This window comes from Mastigoproctus giganteus, chromosome 14 (genome assembly GCF_048544385.1).
Source record: "Mastigoproctus giganteus isolate SK-2022 chromosome 14, ASM4854438v1, whole genome shotgun sequence".
Lineage (NCBI taxonomy): Eukaryota > Metazoa > Arthropoda > Arachnida > Uropygi > Thelyphonidae > Mastigoproctus > Mastigoproctus giganteus.
Window position 1 is genome coordinate 83,888,755 of NC_143588.1, and position 12,630 is coordinate 83,901,384.

General features: G+C 36.5%; 1 protein-coding gene across 2 annotated transcripts in view; it reads right to left on the bottom strand.

Annotated features, from left to right (window-relative positions):
- The window catches only part of LOC150075305 (putative nuclear hormone receptor HR3), a 163,025-nt gene that overhangs the window by 92,995 nt on the left and 57,400 nt on the right, over window positions 1-12,630 (bottom strand). For both annotated transcript variants that reach the window (XM_090389177.1, XM_090389178.1), the window contains exon 2: window positions 6,302-6,387. In XM_090389177.1, coding sequence (XP_090245303.1) covers window positions 6,302-6,387 — 86 coding nt within the window. The remainder of the gene's footprint in view (window positions 1-6,301; window positions 6,388-12,630) is intronic.

Consider the following 12,630-nt stretch of genomic DNA (forward strand, 5'->3'; position numbering starts at 1 on the left):
TTTAAGTGGTTCAATTCCTTTAAATTGTATCGTGTCGATAATAAATTACTTATTCTACCATGTAATATATTAGTACAGTGTCTATCAATTCATTAATATAATGTGGGTTACCTTCTTCATCTCTCTTCACTTTCCTTTAGAATAAGAGACAAAATTAGAGGTGTTATTCTCAATGACAGTGCTCCACAAAAGAAGAAATGTAAGGTGCTGAAGCAATTCTGGTGCATCTGTTCATTTTGCAATGTTCATATGCAAGATACCACATCACTATAATTTTCATTATTTTACTGTTTTGATTGTAATGAAGATTACCATAATGAATGGATATTAGAAGTGCATACACAACAGACTGTCTCAACATCATTATGCTCTTTCCTCAATTTCTATGCACTTTTTAATCTGTACCGTGGTTACAACAAGAATTCATTATGATGGGTATTTGATGGATTTTCTTAGCTCTCATTACAGTGGACTTGCACTGTATGTAAATTTAAAATAGCTTTTTTGCCTATCATCTGGCAGGGATGGACCTGCCATGTGAAGAATGTGACCAATTTCACAAGGGCTGGTTTAACTTGAGAAAGCCACAAATGAAAATTTTTAAATGGGGGCTTTCAGTAAAACAACTAGTTATAAATATTCCTGACTTAAATTTAATGCCATTCCACTTTATATTCTGCTGTACATAGTGCTGCCTTAACCATGAGGCTAAATGAGATATAATCCAAAAGTGCCAGATTTTTATGGCACCTTCCTCTTTTTTGTTTTTTATATTTTGTTTTTATAAACATTTCTCTTTCTTATTTATGAATAACAAAATCTGCATTTACATTTAAAATAAATGTTTTGTATTACTCAACTAAAAATATGTATTCAATGTCTATAACATATCAGCGTCACGCATCGAAATCATCTTAGCATTACCCTGGCTGTACATAAGAATAATACATGGGAAAAAAGGATGCTAACAAGTGAACACCAACAACAAAAGTATATATCAAATAGCATTAATATTAGAAGAGGCATATGATGCAAGAAAGCAAGCTTATGCAGCATCAGCCAAGAAAAAAAAAAAAAATTGTACTATGTTTGAGTTCCTGCTACTCTTACTATTATGAAAGTAAGTAGTCATTACATACTTTTCATTACTTACTATTAATGAAAGTAAGTAGTCATTACATGCTTTTTTTCTGCAGGAATCAGGTTGTAAATATGCCGTTTCAAAGCAAGCTGCTTAAAAATTTACTATACTTTTGGGAAAGAAGCTTATAGAATCAGGCAAATGATTTCTATTGTATCTGAATGAAACTAACTATAGGGAGCAATCTCAAAAATAAATAGAGTACAACTTCAATATAATGTGCCTCTTCATACTGCAGTTTCGGATATAATGCAGTGATCATCACATCCCTGAAAAACAAATTATGAAAAAAAGTAGTGTTCAAAGAACTAGCAATTTCATATTGAAAAGTGGAAAAAGTAAATAGGGTGTATACTGGTATCTACTGTACAGCATACTATTGTATTTCCAAAGGGGAAATTAGCTAGATAATTTCCCTGAATACTGAATATAAATTTATATTCAGTATTATATTCAGTATTCAGTTGCAGAGTAATTTTTTTAAACAGGACTTGTCAGAGATTAATTACTGTAAACTCCCAGTTTCTCCTCTCAGCTAGAGATGAAATAAGAGTATATCAGTAGAACACTAATTACAAATAACTTTTTCAGGAGGGGAATATGGCTACCATTCATCAAGTGCTTTACATTAGTTATAAAGTAAACATTTGCAAACTATGGCACATGGCACCCTTAATTGGAGAAATCACATGACGTCACTTTAGGACTATGACAGCCTGGACAGTTTAGTTTTTATTTAGGTTCTAAAAATAAGTAAATTCTAAGACACCAGAAATAAATTAAATACACAACAAAATCAGTAAACAGGTAGGGTTGAAGTATTAGAATTAACATTAGTAGAGATATACGATACAAGAAAGCAAGCTTATCCATCACCCAAAAAAAAAAAAAAAAAACCCTTCCTGTTTCACCCATCCAATCACCCCAAAAGTGTGTCTAGTTCAGCTTTGAATTTATTTAAGCTGTCATCTTCTACAACAGATGGACATTTGTTCCAGCAATAAACCACCCACTGGCTAAAGGCAAATTTCTGCGCATCTATTCTCTTTCCATAATTTGAATTTATGCCCCCTCAGATGTGGAATCTGTGCAAGAGGAGGAATCCCATCAGAATTGAGCCTGCTCAAACCATTGAAGGCCTTATACAACTCAATCAGATCACCTCACAGATAGGCGCCTCCGTAGCCAGATGCGAAGGAGCAGCAGTGCGTAGCACACGCTTCTTGATTGGACTGGGGTTCGAGCCCGTCACCACCAAATACAGAGGATGCGGAAAGGTCAGGGAATGACCACCGCATATCCCGGAGCAACATGGCCTTAGTTGCTAATGTTCCTAAAAACCAAATAACAAACAAACCTCACAAATGCCGAGTCTCCAGACACTGCAATTTTCAGAACTTAATCCAATTTTGGTAACAGCAACCCTTTGTTCCACTCACTAATCTCATTGCCCTTCTCTATATTCATTCTAGTAGCTCAACATCTTTCCTAAAATGAGGCCTCCAGATATCCTGGAGGCCTCATTTTAGGCCTCATTACTCAAAGTGTGGTCTGCCATTGCCTTATACAAGGGGATAATCACCTCCTCATTCCTGCTAGAAAAATTCCTATATATCATTGACAAAACCCCATGAGCTACTCTTGCAGTTTGTCTGCACTGCTCAGAAAACTTCATATCTTCACAACTGCACAAGTACCCCAGGTCTTTTTCATTCTTCACTACCCTGAGTTTAGTACTGCACTGTTGGTATGTTACTCAGAGGTTACTGCTACCCATAAGTACTCTGCATTTGTCAATGTTAAACTTCATTTGCCACATCCTAGCCCATCTGCTCAACTTTTCTAGATCCTGTTGCAGCAGCGTACTGTCATTAGTGTCATTAACAACCCTATCAACCTACGTATCATCTGCAAACTTGGACATTAAGCCTGATATACCTTCATCAATATCATTGATAAATACAGAAAACAACAATGGGCCCAACACGGACTGCTGGGGAACTCCAATAATAACATTAATCCATGAAGAGCATTCTCTATTGATTACCACATTAATCCATGAAGAGCATTCTCCATTGATTACTTCTCCCACTCAACCATTCTTTTATCCATGGTAGCAACTTGCCCTTAATGCCATACTGCTCCAACTTGTACAGTAGTCTTCCATGTGCAACAGTTTCAAAAGCTTTCCTAAAATCCAAGTACAGTATATGATATCAAAATTATTTTTTGCATCCAGTTCCTTTGTGACCATGTCATAGTATCCAATCAAATCGGTCAGACAAGACTTCCCGTCAACAAACCCATGCTGTTGTCTGAATTATTACTGCTGGATCATCTTTTTGTCTAGATGATCCTGCAATGCTTCCTTAACCAGTGACTCCATTATTTCCCTTGGAACAGAAGTTAAATTAACAGGTCTGTAATTACTCATGCCACCTTTCGATCTCCCTTTGTGAATTGGGAATACATTTGCAAATCTCCAGTCTGTGTGGACCTCCCCTGAGTCCAAGGATGCACTCATAATCATGAAGTAATCCTGCTTACTTCCTTTGCTGCCTCCTTTAATATAACTGGATAGATCCCATCCGCCCCAGGTGCCTTCCTTATGTGTAATTTCAGCAATTTCTCCTCCACTTTGCACTCAGATATTACAAAATCATTTAACTCCCTTTTAGAGTTTGATAAGCTTTTGGCCTCCGCTTCCCTACAGAATTCCTCATGTGTGAATGTAGATGCAAAATATTCATTCGGTTTGTCAGCTACCTCAGCAGAATCCTCAACAATCGAACCATCGATGTCAAGTGGACCAATCTGATTCATCCCCTTCCTTCTTGCATAAGTAAAGAAGTTTTTACTGTTTTTCTTTGAATCCTTTGCCAAAAATTTCTCATAATCTGCCTTTGCTTACCTAACATCCTTCATGACTTGATTACAGACTATCTTATATCTACCATGGACATGTGTGTCTCCTGATAATTTATATGCATCTCATGCATTTTTCTTCTCTGCCACAAGTGTCATTAGTTCATCTGACATCCATTTAGGCCTAAACCTTGAATAATATTTCTTAGTTGGTACGAAAAGCCTAATAGTTTTTGTAAGTAATGGCCACCAAAAGGAAAAAATTATAAAGTTGAAGAAAAGTTAAACATTATCGAAAGAGTTAAGAGTTAAGAATAAGAGTGGCAAAACAAAATGTAGTATATTTTGTGAGTGTGGAATTCCAGAAGGAATGATCTGTGATTGGATGAAAGAGGGAAAAGAATTGTGTTCATTCACAGACTGCACAGAAGATGAAGCAGGCCTCCAAAGAAAGAAAACCAGACTTTGTGAAAATAGTGATGTGGACCAATGCTTATACTAGTGGTTTCTAAAGAAGCAGTGATGAAGTACCGATAAACGGGGTAATTTTGAAAGCACAGGCACTTAAATTTCAAAAGCTACTTGGTGAAGATAATATATTTAAAGCTTCTAAAATGTGGCTCTTGAGCCAGAAGGCTTGTCGTAGGATATCCCAGGTTAGTCTTGGAGACAAATCTGCATTTGGTGACATTACAGCAGCAGAAGCATTTCCTGAATTTCTGAATAATGTGACTCAAGATGGTGAATACATACAGAGACAAATGGTTGTACAACTGTGACGAAACAGAGCTATACTATAAATTTTGCCCCGACAAGTCACTGGATATTAAAAAGGCACCCAAAAAGAGGACATGAAAACTAACAGAGAGAGAATTAGTCTGTTATCATGCACAAACAAGACTGGAAATCAAAAGCTAAAGCCATTGTGTATCAATAATAGTCGAAGTCCCTGGTGTTTTAAGCAAGTCAACGTGAAATCTTTACCTGTGATTTATAAAAATAGCTCCAGAGCTTGGATGATGAGTGATATTTTTGCTTCATGGTTTGAAAGTGAGTTTGTACCATCGATGAAATGCCAACTGCTTTCCAAAAAACTTAAAAACTTAAAGAAAAAGACTCTGTTACTGTTGGATGATTGCCCAGCTCATCCTTTGACTGATGTCCTGAAATCAAAAGATGGCAAGATCAGGGTCATGTTTCTGCTGAGGAACACAACTGCACTAATTCATCCCATGGATCAGGGTATTATTCGAGCCTTCAAAGTCTATTATTGTGGTGGGCTACTCTGGTGTTGTGAACTCGGAAACTCAAGTTCTAGAATTTCTGAAAATTTTTTTTTTTTTTTTTTTTTTTGGCTGATGCTGCATAAGCTTGCTTTCTTACATCATATGCCTCTACTAATGCTAATTAACTCTGAAAGATGTTGCATAAAATATTTGATTATCGTGTGAGAAAGTAAGCTCAACAGCAACTGAAAACTGCTGGAAAAAAATATTAAAAAAGACAAGATCACTAATAATAACATTGGATTAGCAGCATTTTCAGAACAAGAAGCAAAGGTTGCTTGTGACATACTTGGTGGCAGTCTTGGAGCACAACCTAGCTGCTTGGATTGAGGTGGACGCAGAAGCTCAAGGTGTACATTACCTGAGCGAGGAATAAATCACAGCATATGTGAGCAGTGGGAGACAATTGACAAATAGAAGGCCAGTGACATGGGGAGTGACTCAGAAGATAATGTGGATGAATTGTAAGGAAAAAGTTCCAGAAATTTACAAAGTGCTTGAAAACAGTAATGAGATGATGGCATGGTTAGAACATCAGAATGATAGTGAACATCTTCGTTTACTACATTTGACCACTATTACGAATTATGTACTGAAAAAACAGCTGTCATCAGTTCCGGAAAACAAAATTACATAACTATTTCAGAACAGATGTGTAAACTAAATTCATAACAGCATTGTGTATTAGTAGAATGTAAAGGGAATGATATGACCTTTAATACTTTGTCTTTTAGTCTATATCCACAAAAAACATTAGTAAATAAAGTATTTATTTACTAAGTAAAGTGTATTTATGTTAAAAAAACTGGGGGAAAATGGTAAAATTTTTTCAGTTATAACATGCTTTGCTAATAACTCAGACATTGAAATTGTTGCCTGATACAACACCTGCATTATATCACGGTTGCACTGTATTAGTAAGGCTTATGGTATATAAAGTTACTCCTATGTTAAGTGTAAAATTTCAATTCTGGTTTGCTAAACTGACATCACTATGTGGCAGTCTTACCTTACACCCTTCGCAGGTAATGACCCCGTAATGAACTCCTGATGATTTATCTCCACAAACTTTACAAGGGACGTTTTCAATCTGAGCTGGAACAAAAGGTTTCATTGTACTATAATTACATATGAGTGAAATACTTACACATACATGATAATTGAAAAGTAACAATGCACTATTTCTAGCACTGTTTAATCAAGTCTAATCACTGTTTAGAAATGTACTGGGTGTTTTGCACATTTACAACTATCATTTATTTATAACAAATAGCTTGTATACTTTTCTCTAAACCAAAGATGGCACCCGTAGCAATCACTATCAAGATCAGAACATTAACATTATGGTGCATGTAGTCTGAGCACAGAGTTATTTATTAATTATTCTTATACTAAAAATGAAATTAAAATTAGTTAATGTGAATATAAGTTAAGAATATGCTAGCTTATGGTTAAACATTCTCTTTGTGATTTCCTTCTTAACTACAGAACAGGTGTCAGAAATTGTGACCATAATGGCCACATAGGCTTTAAAGACCACACCCCAAAACTATCATTTAAACGGTTTACTGGGGGATAAAAATCAAAATTGTTACTTTTATTTCATTTCTTGATGATGAATAAAATAAAAGTATAGCAGAATGAATTTAGCAGATATTTATGCAGGTTCTCCCCAGAAAATTTTGCCAGCCGGATGGGGAAGTGTAATACTTCACAATATTATAAAATTTTCTGTTATTTATAAATGTGACTTAATTAATTTCTAACTGTGCAAAATAAATGGGCAAAATTAATTGCATAATTTAACATTATATGTTCCTGTCGTATTGACCTCGACCACATAGTATGTTTGAATTAATATTGATCAAGATCGGTGAGCAGTACCATACGGTACCACAAGAATCACTTAAATTTTAGCTGGGTGGTCAGTTAAATTCACCGGCTGGTGCGCCCATTTGATAGGTCCTGGGGAGAGCACTGTTTATGGAGCTATTTTATTTTGTTTGTTTCAGGATCTGATTCATCACCTGAACAATCCTTCTGATCCGCATTATTAGCATTAGTAGTGGCATAAGATGCAAGGAAGCAAGCTTAAACACCATCAGCCAAAAAAAAAAAAAAAAAAAAACCCCTTCCCATTATACTTGTCTGATCCCTCCAAAAGTTTGTCTAGTTCTTCTTTGAATTTATTTAAGCTATCAACTTCCACAACAACAGATGAAAGTTTGTTCTAGTAATCAACCACTCGCTGGCTAAAAGCAAATTTCCACACATCTATTCTGCAACTGTCTTTCTTCAGTTTAAATTTATTCTCCCTCAAGTGTGTAATCTGAACAAGAGAAAGAATCCCATCAGCATTCAGCTTGCTGAAACCATTCAAAGCCGTAACCACTTCAATCAGATCATCTTGCAGGTGCCAAGTCTCCAGATGTTGCAATTTGCACAACTGAAGCCTTTGCTGGTAAGAGCATCCCTTTGTTCCCCTTATCAATCTCATTGCCCTTCTCTGTACTCGTTCCAGCAGCTCTATATCCTTCCGAGAATTATTTTCTTGACTCGAAGCCCGGACGAAAGGATGTGCGTGCCCAGTGGGCCACTTTTGGTTAGCAGAACTGGCACTGTGGGATGAACCAGTGGGATGAGTTAGCCTGCTAATCAGTTGTTTTGTTTTTTTTAATATACAATAGGATTATTTTATCAATAAATTTTGATTTCATCATAATCTCAATATTTTTATGTATTTAGTTTCATAATTTTTTTACCCCATGATTTCTCCCTCTTTCCTTAACCATCAAGTCAAAAAATAAAAATTATAGCATATAATTTTATTTTTTGACATATACACATATGTACCTTTGTTGCAGTGGTCCCCGAGGATTCTCTTAAACCTGCCTCGTGGCTCTGTGATAAGAACCTCTGCAAAGCTAGTAATGTATGTTGTGTGGGTTTGTGCAGTTAGTGATGTGTTCTCTATATGATTGGCCACTGAGCAAACAGCCAACAAACAGCCTAAAAATTTGCTGGCTGACTCCCATCCTCACCATGAGGAGGCTGGCCACTTTCTGTGAAAAATTAGGTTTTTTTAGTCAGTAAAGGAAAGAAGGAGGAGAGTTAGTAAGGTATAGTATACAGCTATACTAAACAATAAAATAAAATAAAAAATAATAATAAATTAAAATAAATAAATTAGAAAATTGCATAAGATACAACCGAAAGGAAGGACTTGGTTAGGGAAGATATTGGGGGTACACTGTACTTCCCTACCGAGTGGGGAAGTACAACATTACGGAATGATAAAGGAGTTTCATAGTTCAGCCTAATTACATGCTTGAATGTGCCAAAGCTTGAAGAAATGTATGTGCATTAGAAATCACTGAGAACCATTATGCATCAGAAAGGTATGGTGAATAAAACTTTAAAATATGAGATTAAAAAGCTTCACAGCTAGGGAATAAAATAAACCAAATACTTGAGAAGCTTAAAGTTTTATCTACTGCTTATGGCATATAAAAATGCAGAATACAGTACTGTGTGAAATGAAGTTTAAAACTGAGATAGCAGATAGCGTAAATGGAAATCTATGTCTAAACTAAATGACTAGACATAAATTTCCATTTATGCTCTGCACAGTTAGGGTAACAGTGGTTCACAACTTTACTTATTGCTGAAGTAAAGTTAGGATTATTGTTTTATTGCAGTGACACCAATACAATGGGCTGTGTATTTTTTGTGGTAGCACATGGGCTTGGGATTACTCCAGGTTCACAGCTCAATAACAAACAGCAATCCAAGATGATGATACTCTTAAAGCAGCATTGACTTTATTATTATTACTGTTGTTGCTCTTATATTATTTCTTCCTGATTGGGGGATTCCACTCCGTGATGGGTACTGCTACCAAGTACACATGGTGGTTGTAATATCTGGTGTTACTGCTGGTCGAGGAAATCTCTGACTATCCTACAGGTGTTCAGGATTGTGACTTTCTGGAGTTCCTTGTAGATGTTCTCTGGGAGACCTAATAGGTCTCCCAGAGAACATCTAGGCTGCTATGTAGGGTCTTTGGCACCATACCTGTGGTTGACATGATGATCGAGATGGTCGATACTTCTTGCATATGCCACATCTCCTTGACTTTATGTCTCAGGTTCGTGTACTTCCTAATTTTTTCCTCATGGGTTTTCTGGACATTGCTAGTGTTGGGCACTGCTATGTCGATCAGGTAGGTTGCCTTTTCAATCTTGTTCACAAGTGTTACATACGGTCTGTTGTGCGAGATGGTCTTATCCGTTATTATGGCACGGTCCCAGTACAGCTTATGGGTTCAGGTCTCTAGTACTGCCTGGGGTTCGTACTTGTAGTATGGTACACTTTCTTTTGTCAACTGGTATTTCCTCTCTAGCTTCTGATGTATTATCCTGGCTACCTGGTCATGTCTATGAGTGTACTCAGTCTGGGTGATCACCTTGCAACCTGTGGTGATGTGCTGGATCGTTTATGAGGCCAGGTGGCATCGTTGATATGTGTCATCTGACATTCCGGACTCCTTTGCAATGTATTTTCTATAGTTTCTGGTGTTGATTACCTGGTCTTGGATGGCCAGCATGAATCCTTCAGTCTCGGGGAAGAGCATCCCGCTTGTGAGCCATACATTGGAAGCAATGTTATCGATATAATCTTGATGGAGGTCATTGTAGTGTCTGCCATGCAGCGTCTTCTTTGCCCATCGTTCTAACTTTGTTTCTTGTTCTGTCTGGGTGGGTGGGGGTTCCTCGCTTAGGTTGAGTGGGATATAACCACTTATCTATCTTCCTTATGGCCTGGTGGAGTGGTGCTGTGTTGTTCTAGAAGTAATCCTTCAGGTTAACTATCGCTGTTTTCTGTTGCTCTATCAGGCCCCTTCCTCCCTCTTTCCGAGCTATTGTTAGTCTCTCCACTGCTGACTTTGGGTGGTGTTGGCAGCTCTTGGTCATCATTGTCCTTGTCTTTCGAATGATATCTTCTAGCTCGGTGTTAGTCCAATCTATGACCCCGAAGGTGTATGTTAGTACTGGAGCTGCATAGGTGTTTATGGCTTTGACTGTTCCCTCCATTCAATTTTGCTTTCAGCAGGCTTCTGAGTCTCTAATGATATTTTTTGGTTAGGCACTTCTTGATTTCCTTGTGCTCTAACTGCTGAGCCTGCATCATTCCTAGGTATTTGTAGGTCTCTCCTTCTGTCATAGCTTCGATCTCGAAGCTATGACAGAAGGAGAGACCTACAAATTATCTTATTATTAGCCATATGGTGCAAGGAAGCCTGAGTCTTATGCTGCACCAGCCAAAAAAAAATTCCCGAGTTACGCTGAGAGAGAGAGAGAGAGAGAGAGAGAGAATCAGAAGTAGAAAGGAATCACCAAGAAGAGAAGAATGATGATATCCAGCTCAGGACCCTGGGTGTGCCAAGCCCATACTCACCAGATGGGGCCTTTTCAGTCAGTCTTTTCCATCAGATCTCGCACAAGAGAAATCAGAGCAAATTAACAAAAATTCAACATAGGATGTGCCCACAAAATCTACCACTTAGAAACTTATGAAATGATTTCATGGAATGGGAATTATTTGTGCTAAATCTTGAAGTGGTAAATCAACTATCTTGACTCCAGAACATATACAAGATGTCAATAATTAGCTGTTTTAAAAGTCCTCAAAAAAATCAGTACAATGCCTGCAGGTATATAAATATATGTCCATCTGCATTAAAAAGTAGTCATAACCAGAACCTGCTTCGCTGAAGTGTTTTGTGATTTACTAGAGTGATGGGGAATAAGAATAACACAATCAGATCTTCTGGAGACCAAAGCAAATAGCACACACCCACATTATAAGGAAACATTTTGGTTAGGAAAACGTTTTTTTTTTTTAAATAAAATGTTTCTTTTCGTATACCAGTATGATCACTGAATGGCAAGAAAGGTTTACAGCTTCAGTGCTATGGATTCAAATATTAACTTGCAAATAAACACTAACAAAAACACACGTGACTGAAACTGGAGCCAATCTTGCTTTGGCACAAGCCAATCATCCTTCAAAAACTTTGGTAGCAATGCTTCAGTGTTCCAAAACATCACAATGCATGCCTAGGTTATTTCCTATACAATGATCAGAACCAGTTTCTAAGTGAAATGTTGCTTTTTTCTGTTGACTTACAAATCCAAATAAATTCAGTGGTAGTTCTAGGATTTTTATAGCTCCTTTAGCCTCTTTTCATAGCTTCTTTAGTGTCTACCTGGGACTGCCACTGAATCCATTATATAACATTAGTTATAAATACAAAACACCAATAAACAAAATAAGTATATAGTGTAAATACAAAAAAACTGATTACTTTTATTTTTCAGTGTTACTGAGGCAATACCATGACTCAATGGCACTTTATAGTCAGCCACACTAAGCATTAGTAGGTGGTATAAAAATATACTATACAGTGGCAGATCCAGGATTCAGTGAACTCTGCAAAAGATGAACCAGCTTCCAGCAAGTAGGCTCCATTATACTTCATGGGCCCCTTTCTGAATAAAAAAATTTATTCCCACACCTTCTAAAATATCCTGCTGACAACCATGACCGAGTATGTTTATAGATTGGTTTTAAAGACTAATTTTTAATATCATTTTGAGGGTTTAGTGTCAAATAACGTTAACTACACTGTAGTAAACATTTTTGTAATTAACCAAGAAAAAGTCATTAGATATTTTCTTGGTTTACCAGAAATGTGCTTATAGCCCAAGCTAACTGTAAAGTACTAGAGAGATACAGCTGTGCGACATGATGTGCATTGTTATTTGTATAAAGTAAAACTAAAATTGTCTCAAAACAAAAATGCACTTTTGTAGTTAATATTTATTGACACTAAACCCTCAATTTTATGGTGCATTTATAGAACAATATATAGTATAACAAATTCCCACAAAAGCATCTTACTTTTATTTAAAACTACCTACCTAGCTTTTATCCATGCTAATTCCCAAATTATATGAACCCGGAAGCAGCATAAGTCTGCCAGTCATTCTTAGCTATTTAAAATATAATTTTTTACAAATTACAAAAAAAAAAAAAAAATCTGCAAAAACGTAACAGAAGTAATCCAACAAGCAACATGCTACCAAACTTGCTTTTCGCCTGTGGAGGGCCAATCACTTTGACATTTAATATGACAACAGCCTCTTTACATGAACAACTGGATATTCACTTTTATTATTTACATTTTAAATAAAATTTTTTATCATATTTAAAAGTTTATGACACGATTAAGCTAAGGGGTCTGAAATTAGCTCATTTTTATATATGTATGGTAAC